General features: G+C 46.0%; 1 protein-coding gene across 4 annotated transcripts in view; it reads right to left on the bottom strand.

The window, feature by feature from the left end:
• Window positions 1-22,936, bottom strand: part of SEPTIN11 (septin 11) — a 103,601-nt gene that overhangs the window by 19,561 nt on the left and 61,104 nt on the right. For 3 of the 4 annotated variants that reach the window (XM_082236543.1, XM_082236544.1, XM_082236545.1), the window contains exons 5-9: window positions 21,039-21,200; window positions 13,608-13,767; window positions 12,074-12,242; window positions 5,695-5,827; window positions 3,947-4,134 (exon numbers count right to left, since the gene is read on the bottom strand). In XM_082236543.1, the coding sequence (XP_082092669.1) occupies window positions 3,947-4,134; window positions 5,695-5,827; window positions 12,074-12,242; window positions 13,608-13,767; window positions 21,039-21,200 (812 nt within the window). The remainder of the gene's footprint in view (window positions 1-3,946; window positions 4,135-5,694; window positions 5,828-12,073; window positions 12,243-13,607; window positions 13,768-21,038; window positions 21,201-22,936) is intronic. The other variant, XM_082236546.1, reaches the window with a different exon arrangement.

Genomic DNA, 22,936 nt, shown 5'->3' with positions numbered 1-22,936 from the left:
GTTTCTGCAGGGATGCCAGAGTTGCCATTTTCAGGCTTCGCCCTTCCATTAGCTCTAAACATTACACCTCTGAGAAAATGGCACATCTAGGCCTTGCCCTCCCTCCCCATCCCTCCTAAATTTTCCTTAATGTAACATCTGCACTTCCCCTAACTGATCCCTCTTTATAGTGAGTGAGGGGCAAGGGGTCTGTTTGGGATTGCAAGTTTGAAACCCAAGTCAGATGTTACGGTTTATTTCATTTCTCTCTTTTTTTTACAAAATTCACTGTCGCATCTCAGACGCACGCTCAAACAAGGAAGTAAAAATGTCAACCTAATTTATAGTCGAAGGTGGACGGCTTTAGTTTTGAGAAACAGAAAGGTGCTGCCTCATAAAATATTATTATAGAAGGGATTGTGCTTATATAGACAGCAACGGTCTATGCAGCAACTACAGCTTTCTCTGAGCTAGGGATCAGTACCAGAAACTTCCCATCGCCAGGTTCAGCCCTGGAAGATGTGATGTTATAGTAACGTTAGGGAAATCCCTCTCGCACAGAGTGCTTTTCTTTCACTACTGAAGAACCGCAGCCAGCCACACATATCTGGTGTTGGAGAAGGGTGGAGAAAAATTATCTCCAAGTGAAGCTCATTTCCACCTCCTCCTGTTTTCGAAACTGAGGTTGGGACACTGAATGTGGGACTAAATGAACCAGGCATGGATGGGGAACCTGAGGCCCTGACCAACATGGGCAGAGCTCAGGACAATGGGAGCTGTGAGCCAGCCATATCTAGATGTCTACATGCTTCCCAGTCCTGGTCTAAACTCGTCCTGAAGTTTGTCTGCAATCAATGGGAGAATACTCCTTCACAGCTCCCCAGTGTGGGTTCTGCACAGCAGAATGTCTCCTTAACTGCTCTACAATAAAGGTGCATTGTGAACAAGGCCAAAGGGGCACAAGGTGAGGTGAGATAGCCAGCCCATGCTGAAAATGTACAATTTTCCAAAGATGGAATGTCCTCCTGTAATTTGCAAATTCGACTGAGTCCAGAGACAGACCTCCTCGACTAGGTCAAGCAATCACCATTACAGATGCTTATAAGATATACAAAAAATAGAGTTTCTTCCATGTAAAGACAACTTCAAAAATAATTACTCTTTCAAAGAATCCTTCATTTAAAAAAATATAACCTACATATTGATTCCCCACCCCCACAAGGGAAGCACAGTCAGAAGCCAGAACAGTCAAAATGGACCTCGCTCTGTTCATTTTTACAAATTGCAGAATAGGACTTCGGTTATAGCAGAGAGGTAGCCATGTTAGTCTGCCGTAGCAAAAGCAACCAAGAGTTTTGCAGCACCTTAAAGACCAGCACTCAATTTGTGGCGTGAGCTGTCATGAACATGAGCCCAATTCATCAGATGTAGGAAGTGGCAGGGATATATACTGCAGAAAAATTTAACGGATCTACCGAACTCCTTTGCAACCCATGTCATTTGGCAACACCGTGTATGGAAATTATTTTGGCCCCTGCGTTACATGACACTTATGTCATGTGACTGTTGTTGATTGTCTAGCCAAATTGGCATCAATCCACGCACAAAAAAAGCAGGGGGAGATCATCAGCAAGATTGAGGGACAGACCCCAAATTTTGCAGAAGTTAAAAATAAACCTTCCCTAAGGATCCTAAGGGAGGGAAATTTAAAAGCAGTTCAGCAAGGACAGAGTGTGGTCAATGGCCACAAAATGTTGGGTGGAAGGAAGAATGGAGTAACTAGAAGTTTTGAAGAGCTGGAAAGAGCTACGGTGTGTTGCAGATCCTGCTTTTAAGAGGGATCGTGTCTTTAAGGTGTCTGTTGTTTTAGCTACTGCAGAAACTAAGCTTAGCCAGTATTTAGGACTAGAGAGAAAGACGGAATGGATACGAAGCTCTTTGGTGGGTCAACTTCTGCTGGCAGAAGTGTAACCAAAAGGAGTTTCCACACCAAAGTTTTTGTGGGTGACTGGCACTCTGAAGCAGAGCGCCGGTCACTCACAAACAGACGTGTGCAGGGAAGAGATCAGGTCCCTGTGCTGGCTGCCCTGCGCCCAGATGGGACTTGCAGCATCAGGCTGGAAGACAGAACTGGCCATGGTGGCTCTAAACTTGCAAAGAAGGTAAGGAAAGACCTTTGGGGTTGCACATCCCTGGTTACATTCTTGTGGAGCGAGATTGCTCCTGCAACCTTCTCCAGTGGTCACAACGCCTTTAAAAAAAGGTCAACACGAAAAAGGCAAATCTGTATACCTACATTGTAAGTACATTATCCTGAAGCCAGTAAACGGCTCCATCTTTTGCACTTCACCCTTTTCAGTACCTTGAGACCTTGTAAGGGACCTGCAGGAGGACTCCAGTGTTACAAAAATGAAACCAGGGAAGTTACGTAAGTGGCCAACGTCACCCAAATCTCCTATGGCTGCTATGCTTGCAGAGCCATATGCACAGGTGCGGAACCAAAAGGAAACCCGCTGCAGCCCCGGCACCCAGTGGCGTAGCGTGGGGAGTGCAGGGGGGGCCGGCCGCACCGGGCGCAACATCTGGGGGTTAGGTTAGGGGGCGCAAATCCACGGGTTAGGGGGCGCAAATTACTTGCCTTGCCCCGGGTGCTGGCAACTCATGCTACGCCACTGCCAGCACCCACCAGGATGAGCAGAGAAAGGTCTGGAAAACAATGGCAGGGAAAGAGAAAGGGCTTAACGGTCCTGCTGTAGACCAGACACCTGTTAAGGTTCATGCCTAGTATGCTTCTCTCTTTCTCAAGAGACACTGCAGCAATGCTTCAAAATTTCCCGAAAGGTATTTATCAAGAGGAAACATACTGCCTTTGCATGTGCTGCTGCTCCTTCAAGAAGCACTTAGGAGACCCATGAGCATAGCTCCAGAGCCCCATCCATGCACGGCACTCCCATTGCTGGTGTAGTTAAGTACCCTTACGCGCCTGCAAAACTTCTCTTCGCTTCCACAGCCAAGCAGCGGCTAAAGGTCTGACTGCAAATATGTGGGTCTGACTTGCTCCAACGATGCCAGACTGCTGGTTTTATTTTATTTTTTACTTTTACAATAAGAAGCATTGTACTGCAATCATAGCATACCCAGCACTGTTAATTTGTTTGGCTAGCAGAGGGGCAGAACTGGCACCAGATAGTTTATACTGTAACTAGAGTTACTTGCACGCTCTAACAGCCGTTTTGCAAATAGTCGCTTTTGGCACTAAGCGACTCCGAGCTGAATATACCTCTGGCTGGTTAGGAATGCAATATGAGCCAAGTTGTTGCGTACATTTAAGAGGGTTGGGGCCACAGGATCACATCCTCCCGGCTGCCCGCAAAACCCAGAGGCGAGGCGAGGGAACCTGGCGGCATCATCCTGCAGCCCAACACAATCACTTAACCACGCGGCTAACACTCAGGAAAACTGTCATCTCTACACTGACCCATCGTGGCAAGGCTTTTACACAGTGAATTAAGCACAGACCTTTTGAAGTATCACTGGGAAAGACAGTGAGAGACGGAGCGCTATGTGTTTTGCTTCGACAACAGAAAATCCAAGACTTATTGCAAAGTCGGTTCAGCCGATCGCTTTCGGTCTCTGCTCTCCAACTGCTCTCTTGCTTCTTTGAACCAGCTAGTCAAGCTTTTACAAAATATTATTTAGGTACCCTCTGTATAAAAAAATAAAGCCGGTCATATTCCCTCCCCGCTCCTCTTTTAAGGAAAAAGCAAACAAACCTGTATTTTCTTTTATATAAAAAATAATTCAGTCTGGGGTGGTTTTTTTTTTTTGTTTTAAAGTGGGGGCGGGGGGAGAGGGAGGGAAGCCCAGTTTCCAGTCTGATAATGGGAAGAAGCGAATACAGACATGCAACGGAAGACAGCACACTGGAACAGAAGCCCACAGAGCTCGACCTGAGACAATGGCTTACTTTTTCTTGTCCTTGTCTTTCTTGGTTTGTTGAGAGCCAGCCTGCTGCCCTTGTGACTGGAGCAGCTGGGCTGCCGCTTTCTTCTTTTGGAAGTTGCCCAGCTCCTCCTCGAGCTCCTTCTTCTTGTCGTCCACTTTCTTCTTCTCTTCCTGGTGAGTCCGCTTTAGGTGGTCAAACTTCTCGTGAAGCTGCCCAACCGGAAAGAAAGAGGGAGGTTGTGGACACAGAGAGAGGCAGAGAGAGAGAAAAGAAGCGTTAAGTGCAGGAAATAATTGTAATAGTCCAAACCTGCTGCACAGGCTCAAAGGATGGAAGGGGCTTGAACAAGTAGACTCATGGCCTATGGCCAGAGATCACAGCATCACAGAATTGTAGACTAGGAAGGGGTCATCAGGGCCATCTAGTCCAACCCTGCAGGAATCTTTCACCCAATGTGGGTCCCTAAGATTAAGAGTCTCCTGGTCTACCAACTGAGCAAGGTCTTAGCACCCTCTTCAAGCAGAGAAGGGAACAGGGTGTGTGAAGCATCAGACCCTTGATTGGGAATTAGTTTGAAGACTGTGGATTGATCCGCTCTGACATAAACACCAGGAGTTGGGCTGTGGTTGAGTGGTAGTTGTTAAGTTGTGGGTGAACATATCAGACGACACAGCGATTCTTCAAACAGCTCTTGTTTATTCACAGGCCAGAACAGAACTGAACTGAAGGGTTCAGTCAGCCTGCTTATATAGAGCTCCACTACAATGCAACTGTAACCATTTTCTGTAACTATCCAATCACTGAACATCACTTCCAATCCCCTATTTGCATATGTGGACCTGAGTTGAAACTATCTACAGTATCCCCCTGCTGGCCCAGGGTGAGAACTTCAGTACATAACAGTAGTGGTGCCTTCTACCTGATGAACGTTAAACTCCAGACTGGGAACAGCCCTTTTCTATCTCCCTCTCTAGCCCCACAAGTGACCTAGGTGACTCTGGTAAGGATTGACTATGGGCCCCTCCAGAAATCTTTTTTTTTTTTTAATTGTGCATTCACAAAAACACTGGAGGGGGTTCTGTGTGATCCCACTTTCAATAGGGTTCATGCCTGCAACACTTTCAGGTGGACATACTGCTTTGCTTCTAGTCGGTGCATACCCCATAGCTCCCTGCAGAAGTCCTTTAATTTTTTAATATCACAAATGTCCTGGTTTTTCTTTTTATGTTCTGCGTTTTATTTGGGGCTTTATTTTTTGTCCTGTTTTTGCTGCACTACGCAGCACAAGAATCCAGTAACGTGGTAACTCTTGAGAAGCATTGCGGAACAACTAATATAGACTAAGTTTTAATTTATATATTTTTAAACTGTTGCTATATCTCCATTGTCCCTGTTATACCTAATTGCAAATTCAGATGTATCCCTATCATGTTCTATGACTTCCTTGATACTGTATGTGGGCTGGAACTGGTCTGTGACCGAAATCATAAAATCCATTCATTCAACTAATATAGTGGCAGGATGTCCAGCATAAATCCACCACAAATGCGCTATTACTGCGACAATGACTTGTTGCTGAATGCACCCACACACAAGAAAACACCAGTCTGGAGGGACCCTATACATGATCCAGACCCAAATAACAATGGTTTGTGTTTTCTGCTTCGCACAAGTCCTCCCATATGGACCCCCTGACGATTCCAAGCTGAATAATTCAGAGATTCAGGGGTGGGATCATGTATTAAGAGTGAGGGGAGGAGTCCACTTACATCCTTTTCTGCTTCTTTCAACTCGGCTTCTTTTTCCTTTACCCGCATGACGAACATTTGCCTCATTTCCTCCTCCTTTTTCTGGAGCTCACCCAGGAACTCATTCCTCTTGGCTTCATAGGTCTCTTGCAGACTTGTTATGGAAGCACCCCGTTAAAAAAAGAGAGAGGACGTGGTGGTCGTGGGCAGATAGAAAGAAAGCCAAACCTTATTAGTATCACGGATGAGTAACATCGAAGGAAGAACAAAATCAATCAGTCAATCAATCAATCAATCAATCAATCAGCAGCTCCTGGTAAATCAGGTAAAGTTGCACATGAGCCTGTAACATACCTTGCAGGGTTATTGAGAGGATTAAAGGTGGTATGAGCATGGGAGGTCGCTTTTACACCAAACCCTCCATGAGTCCATCTAATGTGTTATTGGAAGAAGCAACTCCCCAGGGCTGTGTGAGTGTGTGTGTGTGTGTGTGTGTGTCTTCCCAGGCCCATTTGCAGAGATCTGGGAGATACAATTGGCGATTGAACTTGGAACACACACAGAACCAGGTGGAGGGCCTTCTCGGCAGTGGCACCCTCCCATCAGATGCCCAATATAACAAACTATATGGTTTTCAGAAGACATCTGAAGGCAGCAATGTACAGTGGTACCTCTAGTTACGGATTTAATTTGTTTCGGGGTGCCGTGCGCACCCCCAAAAATCTGTAACTAGAGGCGCCGTTTCTGCACACACACGTGGGGCGATAAGAGTGCTTCTGCGCACATGTGAGTGGTGAAACCAGGAAGTGTATACACTTCCGGGTTTGCCGCAGCCATAACCCGAAGATTCTATAACCTGGAGGTTACGCAACACGAGGTACCACTGTATAGGGAAGTTTTCAATGTTTAATGTTTTATTTTTATATATATATATATATTGCCAGAAGCCTCCCAGCGTGGCTGGGGAAAGCCAGTCAGATGGGTGGCATATAAATAATAAAATTATAATGTACCAACCCTCCCCCCTCCACAAAAAAACAAGCCTTGCCACCTTATACGCAGTTCAGAGCTCTTTGAAGGAAGGACCAGGACAAAAATGGGATACACTGAATAAATAACTTTTCATCCGGACAATATTTACTTTCAGCCAGGATTTTTCTGGCGTGGGAACATCAAGACCTCTTCAGCTGAAAAGTGTTTTTGAAAAGAAGCACAAAACTGGATGAAAAGCAAAGAAGGCCTGAGTAACTTCTATATTACTACTACTACTATTACTATTACAGTCCTAAAAGCCTGAGTGAATTAAAAAATATCTTGGCCTAGTGCCTAAAAACCAACATTGATGGTGCCAGGCATGTTTTCCTGAGGAAAAATAAAAAATTCCTTCCAGTAGCACCTTAAAGACCAACTAAGTTAGTTCTTGGTATGAGCTTTCGTGTGCATGCACACTTCTTCAGATACACTGAAACAGAAGTTGCCAGATCCTTCTATATAGTGAGAAGGTGGGGAGGGGTATTACTCAGAAGGGTGGTGGGAATGGGAGATTGGTAGATAGCTGAGATGAGCCTGTTGACGACTCTTAACGACTGTAATAGGTCTTACAGGAAAAGGCAAGGGGTGAGAAGGTGAGAAATGGCTTAGTCATGTATAATGAGATAAGAATCCAATGTCTCTGTTCAGACCAGGTCTCTCCATGGTTTTAAGTTTGGTAATGAGTTGCAATTCAGCAGCTTCTCTTTCCAGTCTATTTCAACAGGCTCATCTCAGCTATCTGCCAATCTCCCATTCCCACCACCCTTCTGAGTAATACCCCTCCCCACCTTCTCACTATATAGAAGGATCTGGCAACTTCTGTTTCAGTATATCTGAAGAAGTGTGCATGCACACGAAAGCTCATACCAAGAACTAACTTAGTTGGTCTTTAAGGTGCTACTGGAAGGAATTTTTTATTTTGACTATGGCAGACCAACACGGCTACCTATCTGTAACTGGTTCCTGAGGAAAGCATTCCACAAACAATGGGGGCCACTACTAAAAAGTCCACTCTCTGCACCTCCCTTGGATGAAGTGCCTGGAGAAGGCACCATTACCAATGCTTCTTCTGTGTGGTGCAAAACACTTCTTCCCTTCTTCTGCTTCATCCTCAGCAGAGCAAAACACGGCACTCATGCTGTGCTGTGCGCAGCACCTGCCTCAGCTTCCCCCTTTCTTAGAACTACACCAAAGCATCACTTGCCAAGGAGCTTGATGAAGTTTGCCTGATAACAGGGAAGCATCTAGTTCCTCTCGCCCCTTATGCGCTGGGTCCTTTGTGAAGTAAACGGTTTGTCACCACTTCTTTATCCAGCTTGGTTTCAAGAGTTCCTGGAATGCTTTCTGCTCCCTGTCAGGAAGCAAGGCTGGCTTGCTGAAGAGTCCAGGCTGGTTTGAAAAGATTAAAAGTGCCTGCACTTCACATCTATTCTCTGACTTGCGCTAGGAGACAAGAAGAAAGTACCCTTATCTGTGGTCCTCTATCTCCTCTCTTTCTCCACTTCCTCTTTGCTATCTGAACTTGAAAATAAATAAATTGCTACTTTTGGCTCTGTCCTACCCCTGCAATTTTCTCATTGCAACCGCCAAGCGGAAGCCATTTTGGATCCGTTTGGCCAGAGGTTTTCAACCTTTTTGAGTCCATGGCTCCCTTGACCAACTACATTCTTTATGCAGCATCCCTGTGGGGCTCAGGAGCACATTTAGGTCACTCCTTGCTTGCCCGCAGAGCTGGCAATCTCTCACCCTTTTAAAAACACCCTCTCTGGTGGAGGATTCCCTCAGCTTCTTCTCCCCTCTCTTTGGGAGTCTTCTGGGCAGCTGCTGCTGCCACCCCAGTCTCTGAGCTGCCCCCCCCGCCCCAAAGTGAAGTTTACCCCACAGGGACCTGGGAAGAGGATGCCCCCAGCCTTAGTGGCCCAACAGACTGGCCAAAGATGAACATGTCTAGCACCACAGGGGCCCGGGACTTGTCTGTCCATTCCGAACAGCAAGGTCTGGTGGACTGGCTGGCTGGGCTCCCTTGTCTGCTCGCTTACTCACTCGAGGCCACCTCAGCTCCTGGAAACCAGCACCCCCTGGCCAGCCCCAGAGGCATCATTCGCCTGCAGAGCTTATAGCCACGGCTGCTGCAACAAACAGCTGTGCAAGCCTTCGGGAGGCAGAGACACAAGAGGGCATCAGAGGAGGGAGTGAGGGAAGGAAAGAAGGAGATAGGCCAGTGTTGCCCACGGCACCCTGACCATCATACAAGGCACCCCAGGGTGCCACGGCACCCTGGTTACAAAACCACAGCATTTGGCTATTGCTGCCATTAACAAGACAGCATCTACAGGTCTTGCCAACATTTTTAGGCCTGTGGGCACATTTGGATTTTGGGGGGAGTGGTGTAGGTGATAACTTCTCTGGTCTTGTCTCTCTCCTCCTCCCAGACCAGATCATCCCCCTGCCCCATAAAAGAATGAAAGAAATAAAGTGTGCTTCCCTTTTCCAAGGGATCTGGGCAAGAGGCAGATCTAGCAGAACTAAATACAAATACAGTCATACCTCGGGTTACAGCCGCTTCAGGTTGCGTTTTTTTGGGTAACGGACTGCCAAAACCTGGAAGTACCGGAACGGGTTACTTCCGGGTTTTGGCGGTCGCGCATGCGCAGAAGCACTAAATCACACTTTGCGCATGCGCAGAAGCACCGAATCACAACCCACATGTGCACAGACATGGATTGCGAACGCTGCAGGTTGCGAACGTGCATCTCGCATGGATCACGTTCTCAACCCGAGCGTCCACTGTAGAACAGAACAAGGAAGAGAGGAAGAGCTTCACTAACTTCTCCTTCATGTCTATGTATTTTCAAGAGATACAAAGGTAAACACACTTAAGAAGGCTTTGAAGTTATCAATGCACCCGCAGGCGCCATGTTGGAGACTGCTGAGCTATAGTGTTGGATTTTGCAACAGGAAGACCTGGATTAAAATCCCTTCTTAGCCGTGATGCTGACAGTGAGTCATAAGAACCTACAAAGAGCTTGATAGATCAGGTCAGTTGTTCATCTACTCCAGCATCCTGTTTCCACAGCACACACATATACTGTGGTACCTCGGTTTCCAAACATAATCCTTTCCAGAAGATTGCTCTGAGTTCCGAAACGTTTGAAAACTGAGGCGCAAAGGGCAGTCTGCAAATTTAATAGGGAAAATTGAGAAAAATAATATATACACTCAGCAGAAGCCGTTCGACTTCTGAGGCAGGTTCGAAAATGGAAGTATTTACTTCCAGGTTTACGGCATTCGAAAACCGAAATGTTCGTCAACGGAAACGTTTGAAAACCGAGGTACACACAATTATAGCTACACACCCATCTCTAGCTCTCTGTGCCAGCAAATGAATCCAATTACCATTCCCAGGAAACAGTGTGGATGCTTCTTCCCCCAATTAAATAATAACATAACTGTGTTCATATACTATTTCTGTATGAAACTGATTTAAGATGCAGACTGATGCAGTAGCAGATAAGCTGGAAGCAGAATCTGGATCCAGACCAGGCAAAAGCTTGGCAGGCTGTGAGGAGAACCAGCTTAGCCACATGGACGGGGAGGAAAACAGGAGAAGGTAGGTGGGGAACGAAAACCCGACATCATCTGCCAGTCGCTAGCGTACAACTCTGGCAGAGGGAGCCAAGCCTGCCTTTGGCATATTAGACCAAGAAACCATCATGTTAGGGGGAAAACAGTGAACTGGGTGGGAAGATGAGACCCAACGCTTTGCTCCTACGCTTGTTGTTGCTCAGAGATAAACCAGGGCTGCTTTATAAATCTGAACAATTTTATACACCGACAAAAGAGATACCGGCTCAAATAGCCACTCATCCTGTCGCCCAGCAAAGAGTAAGGGTTACCCATAAAGGAAAGGGAAGTTTTTATCAATTATCTCTTTTAGGCCACGGATGGATTACCAAGGAATGTGTTTACAGGCAAACTAGCCACCTGGTAAGTTCTGTAGACTTCTTCGCCGTGCTGACATGCACACATATCACTAATAAAATATATCCGGGGCTTTATGCATTCCTTGCATCTATGGGGATTGCCAAGCAAGCGTAGAATTTGACCTTTGGTACAGAGTCCACCATCTTGCACATCTCAGCAGTCTTTCCCTTTACGGCCAAGGAGATAAAATTTGAAAGCATATGGGGAGGATTATGATGTGGCCTCATCTCAGAAGCGTCAAGAGGCTGGGAACCGTTATCAGGAAGTTGTTAATCATTATTTAATAGCTATAAAGCCAGCCATAGGATAATGTCTTTGGTCTGCATAGCAGATCAGTGGAAGGGCTGGTTCTGTGGGTCAACATAGTTACTATTCAACCAGCCAATGAGTCCAGCCCCTTCTATTAGGGGCAAATGGGGCATTACCTTCTCAACTTCAGCCTGTCTACAGTTAGCCTCCTTACCTACGACCAGTTCAGGTGGGGTGGGAGAATTGCTTGCCATTTACTCTGGTCTCCTTGCCTTCTGCCACAATGACCATTAGCCGCCACTGCCCCCTCTCCTAAGGAATAACCTGGAACCTGAACTGTTATGACTAACTGCCAGGGAAAAACAGTTTCCCAACTCTCTCTCTCTCTCTCTCTCTCTCTCTCTCTCTCTCTCTCACACACACACACACACACACCTACAAATCCATAATTATATTGAACCTTGGTGTGGATTTAATTAAGAGCTGCTATGGGAGCCATTCTTGCCTGGAAAGCAGGTATGAACTCATCATCATCATTGAGCTTTTAAGCATTCAAAGTGCTTTGTGTGTTTGTTGTACAGTGGTGCCTCGCAAGACGAAATTAATCCGTTCCGCGAGTCTCTTCGTCTAGCAGTTTTTTCGTCTTGCAAAGCAACCCTATTAGCGGCTTAGCGGATTAGCACTATTAGCGGATTAGCGGCTATTAAAGGCTTAGCGGCTTAGCGGCTAAAAGGCTATTAGCGGCTTAGCGGCTTAGAAAAAGGGGGGGGAAAGCGGGGGGAAATCGGAACACTCGCAAGACGTTTTCGTCTTGCAAAGCAAGCCCATAGGGAAAATCGTCTTGCGAAGCAGCTCAAAAACAGAAAACCCTTTCGTCTAGCGGGTTTTCCGTCTTGCGAGGCATTCGTCTTGCAGGGCACCACTGTAATCCTCGCAACAGCCCTGGAAGGTAGGTCAATACATTATCCCAAAACTGCAGATTGCAACTGGCTTGCCTAAAGGGAAGCTTGGGAACATGGCAATGTTCAAAACAAGCTGTGCCACGATGCCCATCATGTCTGAAATTCTTACAGCAGAATGCCTTGGGCAACTGCTCCAGAAATATACTCGGCTTTGGGCGTTGCAGCTGCCTTACCTGAATGGTTTGCTGTCGGGGTCTGTGTCTTTGAACCCCATCTCTTCCAGCTTGCAGCGGCGATAGAGCTCATAATGTCGGCTGTGAGTCTGTTCCCTCAAGTCCTCCATGTTCACTCTTATGAGCATTTCACGCAGCTTCACAAAGTCACAGTGGTTTTCATTTTCAACTGCAAAACAAAAGGGCTCCTTTAGCAATCTAAAACTTATCGAGGTTCTCCCATCTTCACCCTCCCCTCGCCCCAATTCCTTTTCTACACACAAAAGCCCTGATTTCCCCCGGGAAGATACTAGTCATCAGACCAGTTCCATCACTCCAAAAGATTTTCCTATGAGCTTAAGGCACTTGACGTGCAATACTTCAGCAATAGTTACAACAACCCTGTAAAGTAGGCCAGCATTCTTTACAGACGGGAAGCGGAGTTGGAGAGCTAATGGCTTGCTCCAGTTAGTTCATGGATGAGTTGAGTTTTCATGAATCAGGCCCTTTAATCATTATGCTACAGCTGCTCTGAAAGGCACCAGCTTATATTTCTTTGCAAGAGACACAAGAAACGGCGTGTATACATTAAACAAGCCATAGCTTTCCAAACAGCAGTTGTTCCCAGCTGTCATTTCTGCGCTTCACTTTTACAGTATTGCCGTCTCCCATGTGTCCCAACCAGAAGGCAGTTTCTAAAGTCTCACTCTGAGTCCCCAGTGAATGCTCCCTTTTGCCAGTTGACTGTTACAGCTTATAGAGAAAGGATTCAGCAATGGGCCTCTTCTGGATACCTATCCATGGTTATAAGGTTGCAAACATTTTAGCGTCTGATAATGTGTAGTACAGTGGTACCTCAGGTTACAAACACCTCAGGTTACAAACACTTTGGGTTACAGACTCCGCTAACCTGGAAGTAGTACCTCGGCTTAAGAACTTTGCTTCAGGATGAGAACAGAAATTGCGTGGCAGCGGAAGGCCCCATTAGCTAAAGTGATACCTCAGGTTAAGAACGGTTTCAGGTTAAGAACGGACCTCCGGAACGAATTAAGTTCGTAACCAGAGGTACCACTGTACAGTGCACCTGTAAAATAGCACAGTGCACAACTTAACCCAGGCAAATGCATGAGTATGGATTTGAACTCGGGCCTTCAAAGTCAGAAACTCTAGCCAGATACCCAGTGCAAGAACTCCAGCAGGTCCAGAAACTGCAATCTCCAGACCAAGGACGAGGGCAGCCCCACAGAAAATGCACTGCAGTAATCTAAATCCTGAAGTTACCGGTGTCTAAAATACTGTAGTTAAAACTCTCCCAGTCCAGGAACATATCAGGTGCAGCTGGTAAAAGATGCTTCTGCGGAAAAAGAAGGTTTCTGCATCTGACACAGCTTTTGGGGTCCCAGCTACCATCTTAATATGCTCTTCACATTCTCTCTCTCTCTCTCTTTTGCTGTTGCTCAAAGAAATTAGGTTTTATAGCCCCACCTTGCATTTCACTAAACCGAAGCTGAGCAAGCAGATCTGCCACCCGACCCCACCTCTGCAGCCGACATACCTTGCACGACTCCCCATGGGTATTGCCTGGCCTTGGCCATCTTATTGCCAATTTTCACTTCTTCGGTGCTGCCAACCACAGCAAACGGGAGGTGGACCTGCAAGGCAAGAGGCAGAGGAAGACCATGGGAGCCTTCAGTTGCTTTGCCAGACATATTTTCCTTAAATGAAAAACAAAAAAAAGGGAAGTAAAAGCAGTGGGAAGAAAACACTTCAATAGACAACTGTGTTGGCTTTCACCGATTTAGAAGTTGTCCAAGCGTTTCTGGAACACAGTGAACGGGGTTGGTGGGAATCAAGGACAGCAGGCAGCAGATCAAAACAGTCTCCTAAAATCTGAGTGGTGTTATAGGCCGAGTGAGCTGGTTTCTTCTTCTCTGGTGGCCTGATTCTCTGGTTCCCTTTTACTTGTTTGTGTGTTTAGAATAAGGTTACCGGATTTCTTTCAATGAATCTCAGGACACTTTTCAACTTCAATGGATTTTGTATGGGGACTGATTTGTAAATCCGGGGACTGTCCCTGAGAAACAGGGACATCTGGTAACCTTAGTTTAGAATTGCATATTGGTGGGAGATTTTCTGTTGTCTGCTTGTTTTGCTCTTAGGTTTGTTGAGACCAAATGTATAGGGGTACAGTCCTACCTCGGGTTACAGCCGCTTTAGGTTGTGCTTTTTTTGGGGTTGCGGACCGCCAAAACCTGGAAGTACCAGAATGGGTTACTTCCGGGTTCTGGCGGTCGCGCATGCACAGAAACGCCGAATTGCAACCCGCGCATGTGCAGACGTGGGTTGCGAACGCTGCGGGTTGCAAACATGCATCCCACACAGATCACGTTCGCAACCCGAGCATCCACTGTATATGCTCCCAAGTTTTTAGTGTTTCTTTGCTGGCTTTCATTTGATCATAGAAGATCTTAATAAACAGTCTTAATAAACACCCAAAGAAACAGCTTCCTTCCCTAGGAATTAAACACAACCTTAGCATTTTCATTGGGCAGTATTTAGATACAGTTAATAATGATGATGATGATGATGATGATGATGATGATGATAATAATAATAATAATAATAATAATAATAATAATAATAATAATAATAAATTATTATTTGTATCCCGTCCATCTGGCTGGGTTTCCCCAGCCATCCTGGGTGGCTCCCAACAGAATATTAAAAACACGATAAACACCGAACATTTAAAACTTCCCTAAATAGGGTTGCCTTCAGATGTCTTCTAAAAGTCAGATAGTTGCATATTTCCTTGAAATCTGATGAGAGGGCATTTCACAGGAAGCCACTACTGAGAAGGCCCTCTGCCTGGTTCCCTGTAGCTTCGCTTTTCGCAGTGAGGGAACCGCCAGAAGGCCCTCGGAGCTGGACCTCAGTGTCCGGCAGAACGATGGGGGTGGAGATGCTCCTTCAGGTATACTGGACAGAGGCTGTTTAGGGCTTTAAAGGTCAGCACCAACACTTTGAATTGTGCTCGGAAACGTATTAATCAGTACTCATCAGTATCCCACATGCCTGACATGGAGAGCATTAAGCAACTAGGTGGAGTACTGAAAGCATGTCCCTAATCACTGGGAACCTTACTCAGCCTCTCCTCTCACTTCTGAGGTTTAGTTGGCTGCATGGGCAACACTTTCATGTACATCACTGCTCGCTTTTTAAAAACGGAAGCAGGGATTCTCAGGACGTTGAATCTTGGGACCACTTTCTTCTGTGGTCCTGCAGAATTCTAGCCACGTACATAGTCTTCCTAGAGAAGAGTGCACCCCTTGGGTCCATCAAACTCAGTGCTGCCCACACTGACTGGCAGCAGCTCTCCAAGGTTTCAGAATGAGAGTCCTTCCCAGCCCCACCTGGAGAGGCCAGGGGATTGAACCTAGAACCTTCTGCATGCAGAACAGATGCCCCACCACTGAGTTACGAACCTCGCCTGAACTTCACATCAGCACATGCAGTTCGACCCATAAATCACTCCTTAAACCTGATGCACGTATGATAAATATTGCCAAAGAGAAGGTGGGTCTGACTTTGGATGAGAGTCACATGCAAGCAGAGGGGTCAATCATATCTCATACCTGCCTTCCCCCGCCCCCAAAAGCAGCAGAAACAACATCTGAAAGGGGCCTGAATGCTTATACCTTCAAATTAGGATTGATGGAATGTTTTTATTGTCAGTATCAGCTGGCATTATTTCCCCCCTTTCTTTCTTTCTTTCTTTTCTTTTCTTTTTTAATTTTTTAAAATTTTATTAGTATTTTCCACACAACAACATGAAAAATATCAAAAAATAACAATACACAAAACCCAACATACAAAAAAACCCAAATCCATATCTTACAAGTTAATAATATAAACACTAAAAATAAAAACAAACATTGACTTCCACCAATCCCAGGAGGTGTTGTGGGATAACACCTCCTTTACCTCTCATTATGTCTTCCTGTTTTCCTGTTTCCTTTATCATCTCTATACTAGCATCTAGATATAAATCCCTCTTTCTTATCCTTTCACTTCACAAGGTTATTCCAGACTCAGCCAGATTTCTGTCCTCGAAGCTTGACTTTTAAGGTATTTATTTAGACACTCCTATTCCTTTTTCACTTCACTTTTTGGTTTCTGTCTTATTATATCTGCCAGTTTGGCTAATTCTAAACATTCTGAAAGCTTACATAACCATTCTCCCCTAGTGGGTAACTGATTCACTTTCCAATACTTAGCCACCCTTTCTTTCTTTTCATCCTATTTGCAAATATATTTTTTTATTTACTTTGTTTTTAAAAAATGGATGGGGCCTTAGGATGCACAGCACCTCCCAAAACACACAGTAGCTGGATGATGTGCTTTCCTTCTTGGGGGAGGGGGTTGCAAGACAAACAGATATGACAGCAATAAATGGGCGGACGGAATTGTAAATTGACCTGGGGAAGGAGTAGTCAGGGGAGAGCATTGTGACTCAGGCACTCACTGTCTGCTTCCTCCTCATTCTGTTTAGATGCGCTTGTGCAGTTTACATACTGATGGCCCATAGCACAAGCTGGTGCTGACACTTCCTAGGGAGCGGGGAGCAGGGTGAATGGAAGGAAGTCGAGATTCTCCCCACCCCATTTTATTAGCTTTCACTAAAGGAGGAAGGAAAAGAGGACTTTAAAAAGGAAGCCTGGCTCTAGCCCAAGACGCCTAAACTAGCCAGCCAGCCAAGGCAGCCTGTGGAAGGAGGATGCATAGATGCTTGTTTCAAAAGGGTCAGCAGTAGTTAATGCAGCAGCAAGTGAGGATACTATAAAGCAGTGAACATAGCAGCGATTAAAGAATGGTTCTCGACAGATATAATTACGGTAGAAGAAGCTACGATAAAAAGAATTTTAAAAGCGTGTTGTGATACAAAGATCTCTGGGAGAATATTTCAGAGAAATGTACCAGGAAAATGCACCATTAAAAGTTTGGCGTGGAATTAATAATCACCACTAATGGCACAGTTTTATAACAAATATTTGAAGCCTGGTTCAGGATGCAACAAAATCACTCAGTGCAGGCACGTCCAAAGTCCATTTGGGGGACCTAATCCGACCCCATGGCCAGTTTTATCCAGCCCCTGTGGCAGTTAATTTTGGTGTCTAATCCAAAAAAACAAGTTCACTCCTAAAAATAAGCTCAACAACCTTGGGGGGAAATCGTAAAAAAAAGGTTGGCCCTCACGCATGTTCACGTCATCCAATTTGGCCCTCTTTGAAAAAAGTTTGGGCACCCCTGACTTAGTGGAAATGGGAGAAGCATGCATACACTTACATTCCTACCAATCAAGGTGGGGGACAGACACCAGTGTTCTTCTCCATCTCAATGGTAAAACAGACTAAGAACATAAGAAGAGTTCTTCCAGCCTAGCATCCTGTTCCCAGTATACCTGAAGGAGCGTCTCCACCCCCATCATTCTGCCCAGACACTGAGGTCCAGCGCCGAGGGCCTTCTGGCGGTTCCCTCACTGCAAGAAGCAAAGCTATAGGGAACTAGGCAGAGGGCCTTCTCAGTAGTGGCGCCTGCCCTGTGGAACACCCTCCCACCAGATGTCAAAGAGATAAACAACTACCCAACATTTAGAAGACATCTGAAGGCAGCCCTGTTCAGGGAAGTTTTTAATGTGTGACATTTTAATGTATTTTTAATCTTTGTTGGAAGCCGCCCAGAGTGGCTGGGGAGACCTAGCCAGATGGACAGGGTACAAATAAATTATTATTATTATTATTATTATTATTATTATTATTATTGTTGTTGTTGTTGTTGTTGTTGTTGTTGTTGTTGTTGTTGTTATTGTTATTATTATTATAGCCAACCAGATGCCTATAGGAAGCCTACAAGCAAAACCTCCATGCAATAGCATTGTGTGGTTGGGCACAATCCATTTATACTTGTTTTCAAAGTGACATCGCCTTAACTGGGTTTTTTTTTACAGACGAAATTGTTTTACTGATGTTTTTATTGTTGACTCTCTTCCGAGATATTTCACAGGAATGAATTGATGTATTGACTGGACAAGCAACCGCTGAATTGTATCTCTGACTCGAGAGGAAGGTGGACCACAGAAAACAGGATTGTGTCCCCTCATGCGATTGGAAGGGTCCAACCATCGTCTAGCTTCTAAACTGCAGCTGGAGAAAACATGGTTTGGGGTGATGTCTGAACTGAAATCATTCTTTCAGATACGTAAAGCTGACATTTGTGTGTCCTTTGCTCAGCACTTTGTTTTGCTGGAGGACCCCTTTGGAGAAGAGGATGTGGGATGGAAGAACACAGCCTTTCCAATGAGCCATCCACATTGCATGGCCTGCTATCATGTCCCAGTGTTATATAATAATAATTTATTATTTATACCCCACCCATCTGGCTGGGCTTCCCCAGCCACTCTGGGCAGCTTCCAACAAAATATTAAAATACCGTAATATAGCAAACATTAAAAGCTTCCCTAAACAGGGCTGCCTTCAGATGTCTTCTAAAAGTCTGGTAGTTGTTGTTCTCTTTGACATCTGGTGGGAGGGCAATTCCACAGGGCGGGTGCCACCACCGAGAAGGCCCTCTCCCTGGTTCCCTGTAACTTGGCTTCTCCCAACGAGGGAACCGCCAGAAGGCCCTCGGTGCTGGATCTCAGTGTCCGGGCAGAACGATGGGGGTGGAGACGCTCCTTCAGATATACTGGACCGAGGCCATTTAGGGCTTTAAAGGTCAGCACCAACACTCTGAATTGTGCTTGGAAAAGTACTGTTTTACTGCTCATCCACCCATCCTACCCACTTCTGTCTCTGGAGTCAGAAGGGTAGAAAGCGCAAAGCATTTGGCCTATGCACCACTACTTACTGAGCACTTTTGCATATGGTCAACTCTTCACTGAGCTTCTTAACCATGTAATGCATTAAGACAGACAAGACACACGGCCCCCTGGCCTGGCCAGAACGGCGCACTTCATTTCCTCCTGCATTTCCTAAGCTCCAAACCAAAAAACCTCAAAACCACACTGGAGCTCTTGGAATCTGCCAGTAAACAGCAGCTGAGCTTGTGCCGAAAAAAGACGCGCCTAGCCCAGCCCGCTTAGCCATAAAAGATGCACTTGGGATTCTTCCCCGTCCAGGATATTGTGTGTTTAGAAACGGGAGCCAAAGCCAAGAGGAAGCTGGGTCTGTTTTTGGTCTCTCGGGACTCGTCCAGGTGGTGTTTTCATTACGCTGTGTGCAATTCTGAAGGGCTGGCTTGCATTTTGGGGGAAGGCCAGGCGCCATGCCCAGTCTGGGGCGGGAGAAGAGCCAAGAGCTGGGCAGATGGGTGGAGAAAGGCTCTCGCTTACATGCTGTGCAGGACAGCTGCCGCTTGGACATTTCTGTGGCTGAAATAACTGTCTCTCCTCCCTGCTCCCTGTCGCCTTGTCACAAGCACCCACACTGGGGCAGCTTCTACTCCACGCTGCGGCTATGGCCAAGCAGCACTGCCATGGGGCAGCCTCCATCCCCACCTACTTCTCCTCATGCATTTGAGCTCCTCTGTCTCTCTCAGTGTAGCCGAAGAGCCAGGAAAAGAAGTCTACTTGCATTGCAATGGCAAAATGAGGAGTCTAACTCATGGAGGAGAAGGCTTTCCGTAGCTCCTGGCCACAATGGTTCGGCTCCACCTACATTGCCAGAGGCAGAGTGCCTCTGCGTACCAGTTGCCGGGAGCTGCCAATGTCACACTCAGGTCCTGCTTGTGGGCATCCCAGAAACATCTGGTGTGGGATATTTAAAATGCAGTCAAACCAACAATTCCTGTTTTGCTAGACAAGTCCAGCACCAAGGGCCTTCTGGTGGATCCCTCGCTGCAAGAAGCCAAGTTACAGGGAACCAGGCAGAGGGCCTTCTTGGTAGTGGCACCTGCCCTGTGGAACACCCTCCCACTAGACGCCAAAGAGAAAAATAACTACCAGACTTTTAGAAGACATCTGAAGGCAGCCCTGTTTAGGGAAGCGCCCTGTTTAGGGAAGCTTTTAATGTTTAATAGGTTTCTGTATTTTAGTGTTTTGTTGGAAGCCGCCCAGAGTGGCTGGGGAAACCCAGCCAGATGGGTGGGGTATAAATAAATTATTATTATTATTATTATTATTATTATTATTATTATTATTATTATTACAGTTTTACTTCGGTTCTTGAACGTCTCCGCTGACTAACATTTGGGAACCCGAATGCCGAAAACCCAGAAGTAAATGCTTCTATTTTCAAATGCGCCTTGCAAGTTTACATACGAGAACTGAGGTACCACTCTAGCATCATCATCATTATTATTATTATTATTATTATTATTATTATTATCATCATCCTTTTGCTCCGCTCTTTCCAGGTAGAGACCAGGACTTTAATGCCTCATGCCTAAGCGGCTTTGGGTGTTTTTATTGGCTCTGAGCTTTCGCAGAGGAAACCACTCTTTAAAGTTGAATTGGAACAAATGCCAACTGGGTGATGTTTGCACCTATTGAGCTTTAAGGAGCAGTTTTTGTGGAGAAAGCGCTGGAGCAAAAAAAAAGGGGGTGGGTGGGTGGTGGGATGGGGCTCGGACGCAGAGTTTTAAATTGTGGACCATTCCTGGAAAGAGTGGAGGAAAGGTTAAGTGTGGATAAGCTCTAGGCTGCATCCAAGGTGTAGTTGGCTTAGGAAGCCAAAGAGTGACACAACACGGCCTGGACATAGCCCAGAGGTTAGAGCATCTGCTTTGAATGCAGAAGGTTCTAGGTTCAATCCCCAGCATCTCCAGCTTGGTCTGAGATAGAGACATTGATGTGAAACTCTGGAGAAATGTTGCCAGTCAGTGTAGACCGTACTGAGTTAGATGGGCCAGTGGCCTGACTCTGGCAACTTCCTATATTCCCATGTCTTTCAAGAGCAGGGATGGAGGACGCAAGGAAAACAAGGCTTACACTCATTGTGGCATTAATCTCGGCCACTGTCTCTTCATCCGTTGGGAACTGGTAGATCTGGACTCCGTTGCTCACCAGCTCGCTCATAATTTTGCTCTTGAATTTATGCAGCTCGTTTTTCGCAATGGTGTCAGCTTTGGCGATTATGGGGATGATGTTCACCTGCAATGCAAACAGAGAGCAATCAGTCATACTGCGCCGGTGGCTGGTGATGCGAGGACTCTCCAATGGCAAGCAGGAGGAGGAGAATGGCAGCAAATCAAAATGATGCCCAACCCTTTTGTACGAAACCAAACTCATACAGTTTCCCTTTCCCTTTTTCTTTTGCCTGGACAATATTATCCCTTATTATGTGCTGGACCGTAAAGAAGGCTGATCGCTGAAGAATTGATGCTTTTGAATTATGGTGTTGGAGGAGACTCTTGAGAGTCCCATGGACTGCAAGAAGATCAAACCTCTCCATTCTGAAGGAAATCAGCCCTGAGTGCTCACTGGAAGGACAGATCCTGAAGCTGAGACTCCAATACTTTGGCCGCCTCATGAAAAGAGAAGACTCTCTGGAAAAGACCCTGATGTTGGGAAAGATGGAGGGCACAAGGAGAAGGGGACGACAGAGGACGAGATGGTTGGACAGTGTTCTCAAAGCTACCAGCATGAGTTTGACCAAGCTGTGGGTGGCAGTGGAAGACAGGAGTGCCTGGCGTGCTCTGGTCCATGGGATCATGAAGAGTCGGACACGACTAAACGACTAAACAACAACAACATGTGCTGGAATATCTCCCACTATAACTGACTGAATATGAAAGCAAGTCCAGCTCCACTGAGTTAGAACAGAGAAGCTCCCAGCACAGAGAGGCCCCTTGCACTTGAACCCTGAGCTCTGATTATTTGACAAGGAAGAACTGCAGCTTCTTCCTGCCAATTACGACAGGGGTGTGGAACTGGCAGGCCAAATCCTTAATTCCCCACACCTTGCAGACCAGGTTTGGCAGATACCTATCAGTCCTCTGACGCCAGGCAAGCTAGCCCTTTGGAAACCCATTTGCAGGGGCTGTTTAGATTCCATCCCTGGAAATGAACAGAGCAGGACTCACTGACAGCAAGACCCCTCAGCTGCACAAGGGAGTCCCCTATATGGGGAACTCCTCAGTGCAAGTGTGATAGGAATTTTGAGGTCTTAGATATAAATTAAATGTTCATAAATGTACCAACCAAGCACGTACATAGATCAGCACAGGAAGACCGACCTGAAACCATTTCTGATTCCCAAACTGACCAAATGTTTTCTCTGCAAGGTCAAAGGAAAATGGAAAGGCCTCCCCATTGTCTTTTCCTTCACAAATCCTGTCTTAAGGGCACATTTAAGATATGAATAGGGTGTGAGCCTGTGACCTGGGCTCAGGAACTAAGTATTTGTCATTACAAAAGACTGTCCAGGCTCCCCAGGCAATCCAATCAAGTGACCATTAAACAGGTAACCTGTCAGAAGAGATAAACAACACACTCAGATTTCTGCTGTAGACCGCCTTTTCTGTGATGTTGGTATGATGTATCTGGGGGGATGGTCTTAGGTTACACCCCTTCTGTGATGTATGTATGATGGATGGAGGGGTGGTCTTGAGCTCCAGGGCAGGGGATTTAAAATGTCTATATAAGGGCAGGCACACCTTGGTTCTGGGTTCCTCCTCCCTCCTGTGCGTGGTGAGTGAGGACCCTGTTGCAACAGATCAATAAAAATCAGGCTTATTAGCTGCTTTGCTTCTCAATATTCTCTGGTTGGCCTCTGTTATTTTCTCCTACCAATAGGGCACCTACGTAAGGACTCTATATGGGCTCTTGGATACCCCGTAAGGGAAAAAAGGGCAGATTTTTGTTTACAACACAAGCAATTCCAGGGG

This window comes from Podarcis vaucheri (genome assembly GCF_965113315.1).
Source record: "Podarcis vaucheri genome assembly, chromosome: 9".
NCBI lineage: Eukaryota > Metazoa > Chordata > Lepidosauria > Squamata > Lacertidae > Podarcis > Podarcis vaucheri.
This window is presented reverse-complemented; position numbering and strand designations above follow the sequence as displayed.